The following is a 20,219-nucleotide window of genomic DNA, read 5'->3' on the forward strand; positions in this document are numbered from 1 at the left end:
AGAGGAGGCGGGGGCATCCCACCCAGGAGGACCTTCATGGTTTCACACAGCTTGCCTGGAGGCGGAAAGCTGAACAAGATGACCCCTCCCAGATCCTGCAACTGCCAAGAGGTTGAATCTCAAGGTGAGACTCCCAGGATGGTAATGAGGTAAAACCCTCACTTGGGCTCACTCTGCCAGGCACTATCCTTAGGACTCCACGTACATAACTCATTTAGTCCCTGCACAACCTGTGAGGGAACTAGGGCCGCCCTGGCTTTACAGATGAGGAAACTGAGGCTCACAGGGGTTAAGGGCTTTACCCAGCAGCACAGAAATAAGAGGCAGATCTAGGATTCAAACCCAGGCTCTCTCACTCTAAAATTGCACTATCCACAAGTGGCTATTAAAATTTTAATCAAATGAAATTTAAAACTCAGTTTGTCAGGTACAATGGCCTCAGTTCAAGTGCTCCACAGCCACATGTGGCTAGTGGCTATCATACTGGACAGAGTGGCCATAGAATACTTCCACCATCACAAGAAGTGTTCTCGGTCTATGCTGGTAACTACCACATGATGGCTTCCTCAGAGAGCAGGTGGCTTTGAGACAAGCATCTGAGAACTTGAGGAAATGACTAAGGGGCCATGATCCAAACCAAATGCGGAAGGCTGCAGGTAAGTGGAGAAGGAAAGGGGCCTCAAGACAGGATCTTCTGCAGCCTGCTGTGTCTCATGTCACTGTCTCACCACACTGCAATGGCCCTGACCTACACCCCACCATGCCTCCACCTGCATTTGCCCCCACACTGCAAGAAGAAGCCAGCCTAAGGAGCACCTGTCCCACCAGGCAGCCCACTAAGCGTAGCCAGCTTTCTCGAACCCAAAAGACAGTGCTCTGTGCTTCCTGCCTTGTGGGGCCAGGTGACTACCTCCAGCAGCTCCCCCAGAAACCCAATACTCACCTGCCTTTAATGGCATTGAAGAGCCGGATCCCATCAGCAGGGCCGCAGATCTGAACCAGATCATCTCGGGACATCTTCAGCAAGTCAGCACCTAGGCAGGAAAACAGGTTCGCGTGTTACATGGGACACAGAGAAACGGCTCCATCCCCAAGCACCTTGCACATCCTGCACTGGGGGTAGGGGGTGAGAGAGAGGGGAAAATGAGAACCTGCCTCACCCTCAAGGGGCTCCAGGAAGTCCACGGAGACAGAAACAACAAAGAGCTCAACAACATCAGAGGGTCACAGCCCAAGAGGTTTCTAAGCTTAGTGACAAGACAGGCACTTACAGAAACCACTAGGTCCTCACTGCCTGTTTGCTGCCATGCCTCTACTGGTGTAAATGCGTGTGTTCACTCTGAGCACACTTCTGTGACCAACACGCAGACCAAGAGACAAGCCGTCACTGGCCCCCCAACTCTAGGGTAACCGCCATCCTGACTGCTCACATCACAGTTGAGTTTTGCTTGGTTTTTGAAATTCATATAAATGAAACTGAATCATGTGTACCCTTTGACATCTGGCTTCCCTCCCTCGGAGTTATGATTGAGGGGTTCATCAGTGCTGCACATAGTTATGGAGGGTTCATTCTCATTATAATGTACTATTCCACCCTGTGAATATAGCACAACCCAGCATCCATTCTCTGTGGGCATCTGGAGCAATGGTGATTAAGGCTCCATGGAAACTCTCACATCTGCCTTCTGGTTCGTACATGTGTACATATCCTGAGCCCAGGAGCTGACTGCGGGTCACAGGGCATGTGTATTTGGCTTTGGTTGCTGTTGTTAGGTACCGTCGAGTCGGTTCCGATTCATAGCAACCCTATGTACAACTGAAAGAAACACTGCCCAGTCCTGCTCCATCCTCAAATTGTTGCTATGTTTGAGCCCATCATTGCAGCCACTATGTCAATCCATCTTGTCCATGGTGTCCTTCTCTCGGGACTGATCCTTCCCAATAACATGTTCAAAATATGTGAGATGAAGTCTCGCCACCCTCACTTTCAAGGAGCACTCTGGCTGTATTTCTCCCAAGACAGAACTTGTTCATTCTTCTGGCAGTCCATGGTTCTTCACCAACACCATAATTCAAAGGCATCAATTCTTAATTCAGTCTTCCTTATTCACTGTCCAGCTTGTATGCATATAAGGCAATTGCAAATACCATGGCTTGGGTCAGGCGCACCTTGGTCCTCAAAGTGACATCTTTGTTTTTTAACTCTTTAAAGACATCTTTTGCAGCAGATTTGCCCAATGCAACACATCATTTGATTTCCTGGCTCCTGCTTCCACGGGCATTGATTGTTGATCCAAGTAAAATTAAATCCCTGATAACTTCAATAATTTCTCCTTTTATCATGATGTTGCTTACTGGCCCAGTTGTGAGGATTTTCTTTATGTTGAGATATAATCCATACTGAAGGCTGTAGTCATTGATCTTCATCAATAGTCCTCTTCACTTTCAGCAAGCAAGGTTGTGTCGTCTGCATAAACAGGTTGTTAAATGAGTCTTCCACCAATCCTGATGCCATGTTCTTCTTCATATGGTCCACAGCTTCTCAGATTATTTGCTCAGCATACAGATTGAATAAGTATGGTGAAAGGATACAAACCTGATGCACAACTTTATTTTAAACCACACTGTATTCCCTTGCTCTGTTCGAGCAACTGCCTCTTGATCTATGTACAGGTTCTGCATGAGCACAATTAAGTGTTCTTGAGTTCCCATTCTTCACAATGTTACCCATAATTTGTTATGATCCACACAGTCGAATGCCTTTGCATAGTCAATAAAACACAGATAAAAATCTTCTCATATTCTCTGCTTTCAGCCAAGATCCATCTGACATCAACAATGATACCCCTCCTTCCACGTCCTCTTCTGAATCCTGATTGAATTTCTGGTAGTTCCCTGTCAATGTACTGCTGCAACCACTTTTAAATGATCTTCCACAAAATTTTACTTGCACACGATACCAATATTGTTTGATAAATTCCACATTCTGTTGGATCACCTTGGCTTTGGTAGGTACTGCCAGTTTTTTTTTTCCCAAAGTGTCGTATCAATGTACAGTCCCATCGGCAGCCTATGAGGACTGACCTGATGGTTTAAGAAACATAGGCAGGTGGCTCTATCAAAGGGACAGAGAATTGTGGGTCAAAGAAGAAAGAACCCAGGGTCCTTGAAAAAAGCTGTAAGCCTAAACTGCCTTTTACTCTTACTACAGAGTCTGCAGGCTACAAAGTGACCACCAGGACTTTCGAAGGGCCAAGAATGACACCAGTCTTTTGCTTAGAACCTGCCAAAAGCCAAGTGGCCTGGAGCCACTCTTTCCATCTTCTGTCTCTTGCCACCGGAAAGAGACAGCCTTAGGGACAGTTCTGTGTGCACAACTCTTGCCTTTTCGTTGGGAGTAAGCCGAGTCCTCTACAATGGCCCAATGACCTGCCCATGGCCCATGCTGCCTCTTGGCCTCCCCTCACTGCAGTCTTCAAACTTCCCCTCTGCTTGGAAAGCTCTTTCCCAAACACCCACTTGGCTCACTCCCCACCTCTGTCTAGCCTTTGCTCCATGACCCTAACCACCCTACTTAAAACCACAGCCACCTCTGCCCTCTTTCCCTGCCCAGTCCAGATCAGGTCCTCTCTGAGCGTCCTCCATCACAGATGGGTCACACTGCATTGAGGCTGAAGACTGCTGGTATATGGGTCTGTGCTGACTCAAAATTGCACACTGCTGAGGGCAGGACCACCATCTTACTGCTGCTGCACCCCCACTTCTAACAGAGAAGGCTCTTAGAAGTGCCGAGGTGACAGAATGGATAGATGCTGCTTCCCTCCACACCACTGTCCTTCCAGTATCATTCAATTTCATTAACCAAGCAAAATGTGGTTGTGCTGTGAGCAGTCGGGATAGTGATTACCGTTGAGGTGGGAGCATGGCAGGCACGACAGGCCTGGGGGCTGGATACACAGATGCTGCCAGACTGAACACACAGCAAACTGCACACACACTGCAGGAACGTGCATGCACGCTGTATGTCAATAAAGGAGCCAGGCAAGGGGAGGCAGGCCCAGGCAGTGCAGACCTATTGGTTTCTGTAAGTGCCTGTCCATCCTACTCACTTTGGTGAGCACCAATCACTGAGCTCTGACATCTCCTCCGATGTCATTTGGCTCTTTGCTATTTCTCTCTCTCTCTGTAGAGAGGGGAAAAGTGAGGCTCCTCTAGTTTTGATCAAATTTTAAAACAGATGTTTCCTGTCCCTCTGGACTGACTCCATTGATGGCAAGGTGCACTGCTCAGTTCACCATTGTCCCCCCCAGCCCCTGGCTCAAGGACCATCAGCAAGGGCTTCAAAACCTTTCCAAGGGGGGGAAGAATCACCTTGCCTCCTCATCTGTGGCTTTACCTCCATCTCCCAGTCGTGACTCCAGAGACCATGCGATGAGCAACATTTTGGTTGAAGTGTGCAGAAGCCTCACCCAATGTGCATTAGGCTGCTTGGCTAGTAGGGGGGCTTCCCAGATCCCACCTACTTAGGTAAGAGTTACCCAGACTGTCTTCCTAAAGCCCCACTGGACTGGGGACTTCTAGGGACAGGATCTGTCTCTAACACTTGACTGAGGGGGCTACTCTGTGTTCTGTACAAAGCCACAGCCCTCAGAGCCATGAGGCAGCCCATCAGGTGCTCCTAAACCTCTGTGGCTCTCGACACAGTTGGAAGGTGCTCACCCGAGAAGCTGGCGAAGAGCCGGCAGAACTGGGAGAAGCGGTTGCGGTGGAGCCACTGCTGGGCATCCTGGATGGAGGCAGACGGGAGGAGGTGCTGCAGGGCAGAGAGAAGAGGGCCTGAAGCAGCTACATGAGGACCCAAAGGAACAGTTAGCCCCAGAGCCTGACTGCAAACACTTACGTCAATGCCAAGGGGCAGGGCCTCCACTGGGTGGGTTGGAGAGCTGTTGCTGCAAAGGAAGGAGACCCACAGTGAGAAGACAGGACCCTGCGAGGCTGCCCTCATCACCTGCTAGCGCTGTCCCTGCCCTGCAGGTGTGTCATACATTATTAAGTAGGACTTGTTTTAAATAAAGTGGGTTCTCAAGAATTTCCCGTCCCTAACTAGCACTTTTGAGTGGACGGGAAGCTCTGAAAAATGACACTGCTCCAGCCAATGACAACCCCTCCATCTCTGAGTAATCAGATTACAGCCAAAACTGCACATGTAAAAACTGTCAAGCAGGTGTCTGTTTAGTTGTACATATTTTCACAAATATAAAAGATTACAGCCAAGAAAACCCTATGGAACAGATCTACCGTGTAACACATAGGGTTGCCATGAGTCATGGGGCAACTTGATAGTAGCTAAAAACAACAACCTCCTACTCGGAGTTTCTACCCCCAGGCCCAGCCAAGCGATAGGCAACCTGACCAACAGGACACAGGTGTTGAAAAGGACACAGTAACTCAGAGCTTGAAGAGCTACAGCCAAACCAAGGGTCATAACCCCAAATATTTCTCTAACTGGAATCAGAACAGGTCACAGGAATCTCACAGGAATTATTCTTCAGTGAGTAACCACCCACGGTTTGCTACCCATTATCAAGCTGACAGTCTCAGTTTTTCCCCAAAAGAGAGGCATGCCAGTCCCTGCTATGAACTGACTCATGGGGTAGACACAGACCTCAGTGCCAGGGTTGATAAGCTGAGAGAAAGATATACTTAAAAAATAACCGTCCCGACAGGGAGCACAACAGAGAACCCCTGAGGGAGCAGGAGATCAGTGGGATACAGACCCCAAATTCTCATAAAAAGACCATACTTAATGGTCTACTGTGACTAGAGGAATCCCGGCGGTCATGGTCCCCAAACCTTCTGTTGACACAGGACAGGAACCATCCCCGAAGACAACTCATCAGACATGAAAGAGATTGGACAGTGGGTAGGAGAGAGATGCTGATGAAGAGTGAGCTAATTATATCAGGTGGATACTTGAGACTGTGTTGGCATCTCCTGTCTGGAGGGGGGATGGGAGGATAGAGAGAGTTGGAAGCTGGCAAAATTGTCACGAAAGGAGAGACTGGAAGGGCTGACTCATTAGGGGGAGAGCAAGTGGGAGTAAGGAGTAAGATGTATATAAACTTATATGTGACAGACTGACTTGATTTGTAAACGTTCACTTGAAGCTCAATAAAAGTTAAAAAAAAAAAAAAAATGTCCCAAGGACACTCCTGAGACAGTCATCAGTCAGAGCAGCGGTACTTCATAAAATGTCCACGGACACTGGGCATCTTACACACGCTCCTCCCGAACCTGCATGGAATTCTTCCTCCCTTTGGCAATAAGAGACTTAGAGAGCTGTGAGCTCCAGGAAAGTGCAGAGTTAAGGCTAGGTGTGCCTGAATTTAAATATGACACCTCTATTTCTCAGCCTCTCAGGGAGGCCTCTCTTCATCTTGGTAAAACCAAATTCATGGACAATCTCGCTTTCCCATGAGAAAAGTTCTCTGTCCACTAAGCACAAACTCTGATGAACCTACGGCAGAAACTGTGCGGTCCAAGTTCACCTGGTAGGCTGCCCAGCTTCTCCCTGCCTCCGTCACTGCCCCATGAAAAGGACACACCCGGGACAAGCCAGGAGGCTGCCTGCCAGCCCCTTGCCTGTGTCCTTCCCACATCATCGAGTAAATGAGTCCGAATGTTTTCTGAGCTGGGTAGCCAGCAGGAAGGCCAGTTTCTGTGTGTTACAAGCATGAAACCCAGGGCAAGAAAAGCCCAATCCGACCAATGCCACATAGTAAATGAGCACAAGAGAGTAAAAAGAATCAAGACAGCCCCTCCCAGCTGCTGCAGCCATCCAAACAGCTGTTTCCCAAGGTCCCATCTGTCCAGGAGGGCCATTCTGCCCTGGGGGAGGCCTGGCAGGTGTGGTCCTACCACACCTCAGACCAGCCCTGTTTTTAACAGGTGGGGCAGGGCAGCAGGTTCTGAGTTGCTGCCCACAAGACAATATTTATAGAAGTGTTTCCAAGCACAAAAGCTATACAAATGCTAGGAATGAAGGGACACTAGAACGTAATTCAAAGCTATACATAAAAAGAAAGATCCCTAATAAAGGGAAATGCATGGACAAGTATAAGGGCTAGTAATAAGGTATTCATGCTTGATAATTCTCAATGTTTTGTCCTTCATGTTTTTTTAATAACAAATATATAAAAGGCAAGAATAAAATTTTGTTACAGGGCACATGAAATACAAACGTGTAATTAGTAAGCCCTGGTGGTACAATGGTTAAAAGCTCAGCTCCTAACCAAAAGGTGGGCAGTTCAAATCCACCAGCTGCTCCTTGGAAACCCTATGGTGCAGTTCTACTCGGTCCTACAGAGTCATTCTTAGTTGGAATCAATATGACAGCAACAGGTTTGTTTTTTTGGTTTAATTAGTGACATCAACAACAAAGGTGGGTGGGGAGAGGAATGGTATAGACATAGAATTTCTTACATGTTACTGAAGTAAAGTTGGTACCAACTTACCCTACGATATGACAAATACAAGCTCTTAAATGTAATATTCATGGTAACCACTAAGGAAATATATAGAAAACATACACAAAAGAAAAGGAGATGGAGACCAAAAAGGCTCACTACAATAAATCAACAAAACACAAAAGCAAGGAGTAGTAAAGGAAAAAGGCAAAAAAGGCTTAAGACACACAAAAAACCAATAACAAAATGGCAGAAGTACATCACTTCTTATCAGTATTTGCAATGAATGTAAATGGACTAAATGTTCCAATCACAGGGCAGATAGTGGTAGAATGGATTAAAAAAAAAAAAACATGATGCAACTATACACTGTTTACAAGAGACACATCTTAAGCCCAAGGACAAAATAGGTTGAAAGTGAAAAGATGGACAAAAATATTCCATTCAAATAATAACCAAAAGAGACCCAGTGTGGAATTCTTAATATCAGAGAAAGCAGACTTTAAGACAAAATCTGTCAGAAGAAATAAAGATGGATATTATATAGTAATAAAAGGGTCAATTAATCAATAAGATTTAACAATCATAAATCTATATGCTCCTAACATTGAGGCACCTAAATATATAAAGCAAACACTGATAGAATTGAAGGGAGAAATAGATAGCACTGCTGTGATAGTTGGAGACATCAATACTGGACAGAACATCCAGAAAGAAGATTAACAAGGAATCAGGAGACCTGAATGACACTATAAAACCAACTAGACTTAGCAGGCAAATATAGAACACTCCACCCCAAAACAGCACAATCTACATTCTACTCTAGTGAACATGGATCATTAGCCAGGATAGACCACATCTTAGTTCTCAAAGCAAGTCTTGATAAATTCAAAAAGACTAAAATCATACAGAGTATTTTCTATGACCACAATGGAGTGAAGGTAGAAATTTGTAACAGAAAAAAACTTAGAAAATACACAAACATATGGAAATTAAACAACACACTATTAAACTACCAATGGGCCAAGGAAGAAATCACGAAATTTCTTAAGAGTCATATAAAAACGAAAGCACACATACTAAAACTTATGGGATGCAGCAAAGGTAACACTCAGAAAGGAACTTATAGCAATAAATGTCTACATAAAAAAAAGAAGAAAGATCTCAAATTAATAGCCTAACTTGACAGAAAGAGACTAGAAGGAGAAGAGCAAACTAAGCCTACCAGAAGAATGGAAATAACAAAGGTCAGAGCAGAAATAAATAAAATTGAAAACAGAAAAATAGAGAGAATGAATAAAACCAGGAGTTGGTTCTTTGAAAAGATCAATAAAATTGACTAACCTTTAGCAAGACAAAGAAGAGAAAAGATAAAAATAACAAAATGAAAATGAAAGAGTGGATATTACAAGAGGTCAGCATAAATGGACTAAACCAAAACCAAAGAAGTTTCCTGAATAAACTGAATGCTTCGAAGGGCAGAGTAGCAGAGGCAGGGATCTGGGGACCAGGGATTCAGGGAACATCTAGGTCAATTGGCATAATAAAATCTATTAAGAAAACATTCTGCATCCCACTTTGTTGAGTGGCGTCTGGGGTCTTAAACGTTAGCAAGCAGTCATCTAAGATGCATCAAATGGTCTCAACCCACCTGGAGCAAAGGAGAATGAAGAACACCAAAGGCACAAGGTAATTATGAGCCCAAGAGACAGAAAGGGTCACACAAATCAGAGTATATCAGCCTGAGACCAGAAGAACTAGATGCTGCCCGGCTACAACTGATGACTGCCTGCACAGGGAACAAGACAGAAAATCCCTGGTGGAGCAGGAGAGCAGTGGGATACAGACCTCAAATTCTCATAAAAAGACCAGACTTAATGGTCTGACTGAGACTAGAAGGACTCTGGAGGTCATGGTCCCCAGACCTTCTGTTAGCCCAAGACTGGAACCATTCCCAAAGCCAACTCTTCAGACAGGGATTGGACTGGACTATAAGATAGAAAATGATACTGGTGAGGAGTGAGCTTCTTGGCTCAAGTAGACACATGAGACTATGTCGGCAGCTCCTGTCTGGTGGGGAGATGAGAAGGCAGAGGGGGACAGAAGCTGGCTGAAGGGACATGAAAATACAGGAGAGAAGGAGCGCGCTGTCTCATTAGGGGGAGAGCAAAAAAAAAAAAAAAAGGTATATATAAATTTTTGAATGAGAGACTGACTTGATTTGTAAACTTTCGCTTAAAGCACAATTAAAAAAAAAAAAAAAAGTGTAGACATTACAACTGACCCAATAGAAATAAACAGAATTATGACAGAATATTATGAACAACTAAACGACAACAAACTGGATAACCTAGATGAAATGAACAAATTCTTAGAATCACACAACTTACCCAAACTGAATGAAAAGGAAATAGAAAGTCTCAACAGGCCCATAACAAGTGAAGAGATAGAATCAATGATCAAAAACCTCCCAAAACAAAACAAAGTCCTGATGGCTTCACTGGGGAATTCTACCAAACATTAGAGAAGAAATGACACCAATACTGTTTAAATACTTCCAAATGAAAGAAGGAAGGAATGCTTCCTAATTCATTCTATGAGGCAAACATAACCCTGATACTCAACCAAGACAAAGAAATCACAAGAAAAGAAAATTACAGGCCTTTATCTCTTATGAATATAGATGCAAAAATTCTCAACAAAATACTAGTGAACAGACTCCAACAATATAGTAAGAGTCATACACCATGACCAGTGGGATTTATTCCAGGAACGCAGGAATTGTTCAACATTAGAAAATCAATCAACATAATACACTACCATCAATAGAACAAAGGAAAAGAATCACATGATCATTTCTACGGATGCAGAAAAAGCAGTTGATAAAATCCAACACCCTTTCTTGATGAAAACCCTAAAGAAGAAGGGAATAGAAGGGAAATTCATCTATATGATTCAGGGTATATATGAAAAGCCAACATCACACTTAATGGAGAAAAACTGAGAGCTTCACCCTTGAAAACAGAAACAAGACAAGGGTGCCCACTCACCCACTTCTATTCAATACTATATTAGAACCCTAGCCAGAGTAATAAAGAGAAAGAAATCAAAGGTATCCAGACTGGAAAAGAAGAAGTAAAATTATTTGCAGATGATATGATCCTACATATAGAAAATCTCAAAGAATCTATAAGAAAACTTCTAGAGCTAACAGAGGAATTTGGCAAAGCTGCAGGATACAAAGTCAACAAACAAAAATCAGTCACGTTTTTAAACACTAGCAATGAGAAATCTGAAAAAGAAATTAGGGAAATGATCCCATTTACAAGAGCATCTAAGAAAAAAAATACCTAGGAATACATCTAAAGAGGGACATAAAGAACTTATATAATGAAAATTATAAAACACTGCTGAAAGAGATTAAAGAAGACTTAAATAAATGGAAACACGTTCCATGATCTTGGACTAGAAGACTTAATATCATTAAGATGTCAATACTAACCAAAGCAATCTATAGATTCAATGCAATATCAAAATTTCAAACATCCTTCTTTACAGAAATAAAAAAAACAATTCTCAACTTTATATAGAACGACAAGAGGCCCCAAATGGCTAAAGCAATGTTGAAAAAAGAGAACAACAAAGTAGGACTCACACTTCCTGATTTTAAAACATACCATATAGGTACAGTAATCAAAATAGGATGGTAATAGTATAACAACAGACATATAAACCAATGGAATAAAATTGAGAGTCCAGAAATAAACCCACACATCTATGGTCAACTGATTTTTGACAAGGTGGTAATTCCATTTAATGAGGAAAGAAGAGTCTTCAATAAATGGTGCTGGGAAAATTAGATTTCCACATGCAGAAAAATTAAACAGTGTCTGCGCCTCACACCATACACAAAACAAATTCAAAACGTGCAAAGTAAGACCATTAAATTATTAGAAGAACAAGCAGGGGCAACGCTGCCAGGCTTAGGTTTCAACAATGGATTACCTAATATAATAACAAAAGTACAAACAGCAGAAGATAAAATAAACAAATGGGACCACATAAAAATTTAAAATTTTGTTCATTAAAATACCTTACCAAAAAAAGTTTGGAGACAAGCCACCAACTGGGAAAATATCCTCAGAAACGATATATCCAACAAGAACCTAATAACTAAAATACATATAAAACTTCAACAACCTAACAACAAAAAGACAAACAACCCAATCATAGAATGGGCAAAGGACTTGAATAGACATTGCACTAAAGAGGACATTCAAATGGCCACCAAACACATGAAAAGATGTTCAGCATCATTAATCATGAAAGAGATGTAAATCAAAACCATAATGAGATACCATTTCACTAAATAAACAAAAACAAAAAAACCAAACCCATTGCCATCAAGTCGATTCCGACTCATAGCAACCCTACAGGACAGAGTAGAACTGCCCCATAGCGTTTCCAAGGAGTGCCTAGTGGATTCAAACTGCCAGTCTTTTGGTTAGCAGCCATAAGCTCTTAACCACTACACCACCAGGTTTCCCACCATTTCACTAGGATGGCTAAAGGAGCCCTGATGGCCAATTGGTTAAGAGCATGGCTGCTAACCAAAAGGTTGGCAGTTCAAATCCATCAGCTGCTCCTTGGAAACCCTAAGGGGCAGTTCTACTTTGCCCTAGAGGGTCGCTGAGTCAGAACTGACTCAACGGCAATGGGTTAAGATAGCTAAGATCTAAAATAAAAAAAAAAAATATTGGTGAAAAAATGTGGGGAAATTGGAACACTTATCCATTGCTGGTGGGAATGTAAAATGGTACAGCCACTGTGGAAAACAAAAGACTAAAAATACAACTACCATGTTATTGTTGTTAGGTGCCATCAAGTCAGTTCCGACCCACGGTGACCCTATGTACAACTGAACGAAACACTGCCCAGTCCAGTGCCATCCTTACAATCACTGTTATGCTTGAGCCCATTGTTGCAGTCACCGTGTCAATCCACCTCGTTGAGGGTCTTCCTTTTTTCTGCTGGCCCTGTACTTTACCAAGCATCATGTCCTTCTCCAGGGCCTGATCCCTCCTGACAACATGTCCAAAGTATGTAAGATGCAGTCTTGCCATCCTTGCTTCTAAGGAGCATTCTGGTTTTACTTCTTCCAAGACAGATTTGTTTGTTCTTTTGGCAGTCCATGGTATATTCAATATTCTTTCACCAACACCACAATTCAAAGACATCAATTCTTCTTTGGTCTTCCTTATTCATTGTCTGGCTTTCACATGCATATGATGCGATTGAAAATACAACTACCATATGACCCAGCAATTCCACTCCTAGGTATATACCCAAAACTCAAAAGCAGAGACTCAAAAAGAGGCCTATACAGCAATGTTTACTGCAGCACTATTTACAATAGCCAAAGGTTGAAACCACCTAAATGCTCATCAACAGATGGATGGATAAACAAAAGTGGTACATACATACAATGGAATACTACTCAGACAGCAGGAGAAATGAAGTCTTGATACACGTTACAGTATGGTTGGAACTGAAGATATTAAGCTAAGCGAAATAAGTCAATCACAAAAGGACAAATATTGTATGACCTCACTTACATAAAAAGATAAGACAAATGTATAGAGGCCAAAGTTTATTAGTGGTTACCAGGGGTGGGAGAGAGGGAAAGAAGCGGGGTTAGTTAAGGGTGATGGAAAACCGGCATTGATTAAGGGTGGGGTTGCACAGCTGATTATTGTAACGCTGTCAATAAGTTGTATACTTGTAAAAAGTTGTATTGGCAACAATGACCAAAAAAAAAAAAAAAGAGTAGCGCTGAGGCTGCTTATGTATAACCAACCACCTCATGGGATTTGGTTCCTTGGTTTGGTGGTTTAAGATCATGGTTTCATGGGACATCCCAGTTAATCAGCCTAATAACGTGTTTAGTGCTTCTGTTCTACCTCCTAGTTTGTTCCACATTGCCTGGTGTCAGAAAATCTTGCAAGGGGCCATCTAAGGCACAACATTTAGTCTCTATTTACCTGGAGCAACAGAGGAAGGAGACTCAGGAATAGGAGGAGGTAATGGGATGTGTGACAACTGTCTTCTTCAACAACTGCCTCCTTTGCTATGGGACCAGAAGAAGTGAATGGTGCCCAGCTACCATTGCTTATCATTTTGATCAAAGATTCTATGGACAAATCCTGATCAAAAGGGGGCAAATGCAGAACAGAATTTGAAATTATTACAGACCCTGGATTTTCTGGAGTCATTGAGGCTAGATGAACCCCCAAAATTATTACCCTGAGATAATCTTTAAGCTTCAAACCAAAACTATCCCCTGAAGTCTTCTTAAAACTAAGCAATAGTTTAGTTTCACCTGTAAAGAATGCCTTCAGCATTATGTTCTTTTTAGAACTATCTATATGGGATCAAATTGACAACAGCAACTCAAAAGTTTAGATAGGAACCTTAGGGGGCAGTGAGTTTATGTTAATGAGGGGGGAGCAACTCACAAAAGGCAGATGAGAATGGCTGCACAACTTGAAGAACGTAATCAATGTCACTAAATAGTACATGTAGAAACTGTTGAATTAGTATGTTTTGTTATATATGTTCTCAAAAACAACAACAACAAAATAAATAAAATTTAGGGGAAAAAAATGCTAGGAATGGTTGTTACTGCAACACCAGTTAGCTCCCTGAAGCCCAAAGTAATGCCAAGCTACAGAAAGGAAGATACAGAGGAAAGTCAGGAAGGGAACCTGCCACCGTCAGTATCCCAGGGGATCCAAGGGGAGAAAGGTTGAACATACCCTTCGCCAAGGCCGAAGCTGTTTGGAGAGCCGTTATAGCTTGGGGATGGGGCGCCGTTCACCTGGTAGGCCACCTCGGGCCACGGAGAGCACTGAGGAGAGAGCACAGGCTGCAGTGACTGGAGGGCCCGGGGACTCGTTGCCGAGGCCAGGCAGAGGGCTAAGAGCCTGCTCCTCTGGCCCTCCCAGGCAAGCATCCATTGACGCCAAAACAAGAAACCACAGACCCTTCGACACGCAACCCACACTGACCCAGTGCCCACAGCGAACCAGGGTGAGGACTCAGGCCACCCAGACGAAAGCAGATATGGTAGAGAAGAGACCTAATGTTCAGTAAGTCCTCCCCAGGACAAGTAAAGTGTGAGATGTGTTTCTCTGAGTCTCCTGAGAGTCAAACCAAACCATCATCAGTCACAAGATTCCTGGGTCCACAAGAGAAGAGAGTTAAAAACAAAACAGGGCAGTTGCTGAGAAGCTTGGCTTTCTTGGTACAGACAAATAGACAAATGTGTGTAAATACATGGTACTGAGAGCAAGGACCATGAACAACTTCCAAACAAAAAATACTCAGTAAAATATGCTATGAAAAGGTGTGTTTTTTTCAAATACAACCTGGGCTTCTCTAATAGCGTCCAAATGCTGACAGGAGCCTCGGCAGACAGAAAAGGCACCTCACACAGTCACCATGAGCAGCTCCTCTTCAGCACAATCCCACACTTATTTATTAATTTAGAACATTCTGCTAGGAGCTACAGGAGACACAGTAACACCTAAGATGTGATCTTTGTCCTCTAGAAACTTCTTGTACAGAAGTCAAAAAATGAACACATGTGGGAGTCTCCCAAAGAAAGCCACAGACACCCAGGTTTTGCCTATTGAGAGAAGTCTATGATGAAGAATTTCTCTCTGCCCTTCCCTGCAGTGCTGCCTCCTTGGAGAGTTTCAATTTGAAACATTCCTGAAGATTTACTATCACCCACCTAAGCACAGGGCTGGTAAATATTCAACTCTGCTGCAAGCGTGGGCTGGAATTTGTCAGTGCTGATGAGCTCACAGAGGTGGGAGCTTCATACGCCATCACTTCCCACCTGACTTCAGACAAGGTCACTGGCCAGGCGGGGATTTCCACCAACTGCACCACACAGTCACCAGGGCATCACGTGAGGTGTACCAGGACCTCAGGGGGGAGTCTGAGGATAGGAGGGCGTGAGACTCAGCCAAATGGAAAGGTGGGGGTGGGGTGGAGGGTGATGGGAGTGGAAGCACTCCAAGCAGGGTCTCCAGCACAAGCAAAGGTGTGGAAAGAAGAAAGTGTGGGGACAGGCATGGGGAGAAGCTGGTCTGACGTCTAACTCAGAAAACACAGGCCTCACATCCTGGTGCCCCTCTACCTGCCCAGCAATTAAAGGTCTCGCGCCGTGGCCAAGACTAGGGGAAGGCTCTTCCCACACCTGGTCTCTCTGGCCACTGGCATCCTTAGAGTCAGGTAAAATGCAGTGCACATCTGTCTGCCCACAAAAGTAGCTTTTATACTATAAAAAAAATACTGCAAATACTCTTCTGCATGTGGCTCATTACACACTCACATGTACGCACACATGTATATGTATACACACACATATGCACACACTCACACACACCAACACATGTGTGTATACACAGCTCGTCAGCAAGGACAGGCCACTGTTCTCTTAAGACACTCTGTGCCCGGGCCTTACCCTTAACCTTAACCCCCACACTCTTGGAGGGCCTCCTTCTGAGTAAGTCAAGTTATTCGCCGAACAAACACTAACACCTATTAGTTGGCCTGACTGCAAAACACAGTTGGGAAAATTTTGTTTGAAAAAAATAGGGCCTAGCAAAAGAGGAGGCGCTGGCTGTGACCTGTGACAGGAAAAGAGGAGCCTGTGACATGGGGCATCTCAGAAGTTGTACAGATGGTTGGAGCAGGCTGGTGGAGGGGCCAGGTTTAAGAGAAATCTAACAGCTATCGAAGAAACAAGATAAGTGCACATGCCCTCTGACCCTACTTCTAGAACCGAATCCTGCATATATTCTTACCTACGAGCGGAATCTCACGCACACAAGGTTATTCACTGCAGCACTGCCTGCAATGGCAAGATGCTGGAAACAACCCAGTGCTCACCCACAGGCCGTGTGTACAACCAAAGCTGCACAGCTAGATAAAGACCCAGAAAGCTCTTGGTGGACCGATAGGGAGTGGGCTCCACGGTGTGTGTTAAATGGAGAAACGCAAGCTGCAGGACACCGTGGTCAAGTGTGTTACTGGTGCAGAAGAGCAGGTGTGCAGCACACACATGTACGAGCTGGCTCTATGTGCACAGAAAGATCAGATAGAACACAGGAACTTAGAGATGTGGGCTGCCCCTGGGGAGAGAGACCGAGTGGCCGGGGACAGCAGTGGGAAGGATGCTTTTTGGAATACACCCCTGTACTTTTTCTAATTTTAACCATGTGAATACATTACCTATTCAAAAATACAAAAATCAACCTAATTTTTAAAAGTGCATTTGAACACAGCAGAGAGCTAGAAATGATTTCTGAAGCACCTCCCCAGCCACTGGGCCTCATAAGATGAACATAGGCTCCAGACACAGGGAACACACCACAATTTAATTGGAGCTCAGAAGAGAAGTACTGACCAATTTCACAACAATCTCAACCAACTGCAATGCCTAGCTCCTCACAAAAGGGCATTGGGGCTCTATCACAACAGTCCAGCCACTTACCTCTGTGAGGATGGTGGTTTCATAGGACGGCTGGTATTTCTCCTTCTCTTGGGCGGTTCTTTTCTCCATCTTCTCCCGGTCAGTTTTCTGTTTCCGGTCGGCTCCCTTTGGCTGCAATTGCAGAGCACAGAGGTACAATTAGTCCAGAGTAGGCAAAGGTGGGCTGCTGAAGGAAGACTCAATGCCGAGCAATGGCTCCACTGCCTGCAGGACCTCCTCTCTCTCTAGAGCTCCGGAACCCCAGGCAGAACCTCACAGACTAGACAGCATCTCTCTCATCTCCCAGCCTCAGACACATGTTCCGAGAACACTCTTCCCTTGGAAGCTCTACTAGGTCCTATTCACTCAGCTGCTTATGGGGTAATGCTTGGAAAAAACCTTTCCCAATGGCCACTTGCTTACAGAAAGGAACCTTTAAGACCCGTAAATCTGTTGCCATGGCATCGATTCCAACTCATAGAAATTCTATAGGACTGAGTAGAACTGCCCCATAGGGTTTCTAAGGCTGTAAATCTTTACAGAAGCAGACTACCCCATCTTCCTCCCATAGAGTAGCTGATGGGTTCAAACCACTGGCCTTTCGGTTAGCAGCCAAGTAGTTAGCCACTGTATCGCCAGGACTCTGGAGTCTTCAGGAGCCATGGCAAATCCCAATGCATCCTTGGGTGACTCACAGACAGTAAACGCAATGAAGGACTACTAGGGGCCACTGGTCAGCTTTTGGTCTACCCTTGTAGGCTATGAAATCCTGGAGACATGATGAAGGCTGCCACACCTCTAGCTCCTAGAACTCTGCCAAGCTTCAGTTTACACGGCACATGCAGGGTAGGTCTTCATCCTGACATGGCCATCACTCACATGGACCCACCATGGCTATATCATGGAGGGCACAGGCTGCCAGTCCTGGCCGCCTTGCAAACCCCAGGGACTTATAAAGGGTGTCCAGACCTTTAGGACAGTGAGGCTGAAATGAGCTTCAAGATCAGAGAGTAAGTACACCAGCGTTCACTGTAGCACTATTCACTGTCACCAAAAGTTGGAAACAACCAAGTGTCCATCAACAGATGAATGGATAAACCAAATACAGCACATACATACAACGGGATACTACTCAGCTATAAAGAGACATGAACGTCCTGATGCATGCTACGACATGAATGTACATTGAAAACATGCTGAGTGATACATCAGACATGAAAGGACAAATATTAGATGATCCCACTTACATGAAGTACCTAGAATTGGCAAATGCAGAGACCAAAGTCTATCAGTGGTTACCAGCAGCTGGAGGAGAAGTTACTGCACAGGGGCACTGAGTTTCTGTTAAGGGTGATGGGAGACTTTTGGAAATGGATAGGGTGATGGAGGCAACCATGGTGAATGTAATTTTTATCACTGAATTGTACACTTAAAAGGAGTTAAAATGGCAAACTTCATTATATGTATTTCACAATTTAAAAAAAAAAAGGGGGGCAAGAAAAAAAAAATAACAGAGAGTAAGGAAGTACTGGCAAGGGTTCAAGTGAGAGCACCCAGAAGCACGCCCACGACCAGGCTGACCCAGCTGGGCCACCAACAGGGACTTTTCTGACATCCCTGGACTACCAACTCTTGTGCATGTACCGTTCATGAATCCATGGCCTAGTTGGCAAATTGCAACAAAGACTCAGAGCACCCCGAGAACTGAGCTGTTTTACTGTGTATGAAGTAGGCTACACACATGGTAGGCAGTGAATGAAAAGCAAGTCAGTCCTCAAGTTCAATGGCTTTTTCTTCATTGTATCTTCACACCACAGGACGTTTGAGGATTTTCATCCCCGCACATGCCTTCCTCACCCTACAGCTTTTGGCTCCTGCTCAAGGGCTTTTGGAGAAATAGCTCTGAGGGTAATGCCCACCCTCAATCACAGACAGAGGCAGGCACACAGGGCTCAGACCAGGTCATGAATGGCAGAACCAGTGTCTAATGTGTGAGTCTAGGTGGAAGGCAGCAGGAGCCCAGGCATGCTGCAGCCAAACCCATGATACCTGGCCTCCCCGCTCCACCTCCAAGCCCCTGTCCCTCACAGGGAGGCCCTTCCTTCCAGCCCAGAAGCCACAGGGTACAGGAGGACCATGCCAGACTATGGCCAGGCATGCACAGGGTACAGGGCACTCAGCCCCAGTGAGCCTGCAGGAGCTGGCTGTCCCAAGAGGGACACTGTCCCTCCAGGTCTCCTGCCCCTCAGAGACTCAGGCACCCCACAGAGCTCCAGGGTGCTTCTAGTGATGGGGTGACCTGAGGTGGGAGGAATGACTCAATGTTTGGCTTTCCTCTGCCTGGCACTTGGCACTTGTTCACCCCCCGTCTCAAATGGTTCTGTGAATGGAACGGTGGACGGGGTGGGCACACCTCCTCAGGCATCTTCCAAAGCTAGTTTCAGGTGACCTGGGGCTCCTAACCTCCCTGCAAGAGAAGCCCAAGCCATCCTCAGGAAACTCACAGCAGGCAGCTTGCAGCCCAGCTCCCAGAATAATGTCTGGTGTGTGAGTGAGAAGCCTAGTGGGCATGGCCGTCAGTGTCCCCTCACTACTGAGCCTCTGACTTGGGTATAGAAAGGAGAGTGAGCAGGGGCCACGGGAAGGGCTGGGTACTGCATGAGGGCATAGGCTCCACATTGTTCCTCTGTGCAGCATGGTGTCTGACCCCCGGGGTATACTAGATTAGGAGGTGAGCCGCAGCCTGAGGGCAGAATGTGGCTGTCACGGTTCCATGGGTATGCGTCTGTCATGGGACAATGTATGACCAAGAAACATGGGAACCACAGAAACAGGCAAGACCACTGGCAGCGCAGCTGCAGACATGTCACAGTGGACCAGGATCCTAAGATCCCAGAACGGGCAATAACCAGAAGCTGAATACACACTGCACTGATGGATGTGGTGGGTACAACAACAGAGATGGCCTCATCCTACTCCCCAAAACCTGTGACTATATTAGGTTACATGGAAAATGGGAGTTAAGGCTACAGATGGAATTAAGGTTGCTAATCACCCGCCCTTGAGATAGGGAGGTTACCCTGGATTATTCAGGCAAGCCTAATGTAATCACAAGGGTCCTTATATGTGTAAGCAGGAGGCAGAAAGTCAGAGTCAGACAAAGATTTGAAGATGCTACACTGCTGGCTTTGAAGATGGAGGAAGGGGCC

The 20,219-nt window shown here is 44.9% G+C and overlaps 1 protein-coding gene across 1 annotated transcript in view; it reads right to left on the reverse strand.

Moving 5' to 3' along the window:
- The window catches only part of TFCP2L1 (transcription factor CP2 like 1), an 88,301-nt gene that overhangs the window by 16,752 nt on the left and 51,330 nt on the right, over nucleotides 1-20,219 (reverse strand). The window contains exons 7-11 of the mRNA XM_049889061.1: nucleotides 17,032-17,142; nucleotides 14,282-14,373; nucleotides 4,901-4,949; nucleotides 4,720-4,813; nucleotides 944-1,034 (exon numbers count right to left, since the gene is read on the reverse strand). Of these exons, the coding sequence (XP_049745018.1) occupies nucleotides 944-1,034; nucleotides 4,720-4,813; nucleotides 4,901-4,949; nucleotides 14,282-14,373; nucleotides 17,032-17,142 (437 nt within the window). The remainder of the gene's footprint in view (nucleotides 1-943; nucleotides 1,035-4,719; nucleotides 4,814-4,900; nucleotides 4,950-14,281; nucleotides 14,374-17,031; nucleotides 17,143-20,219) is intronic.

Source organism: Elephas maximus, chromosome 6 (assembly GCF_024166365.1).
Source record: "Elephas maximus indicus isolate mEleMax1 chromosome 6, mEleMax1 primary haplotype, whole genome shotgun sequence".
In the NCBI taxonomy this organism is placed as follows: Eukaryota; Metazoa; Chordata; class Mammalia; order Proboscidea; family Elephantidae; genus Elephas; species Elephas maximus.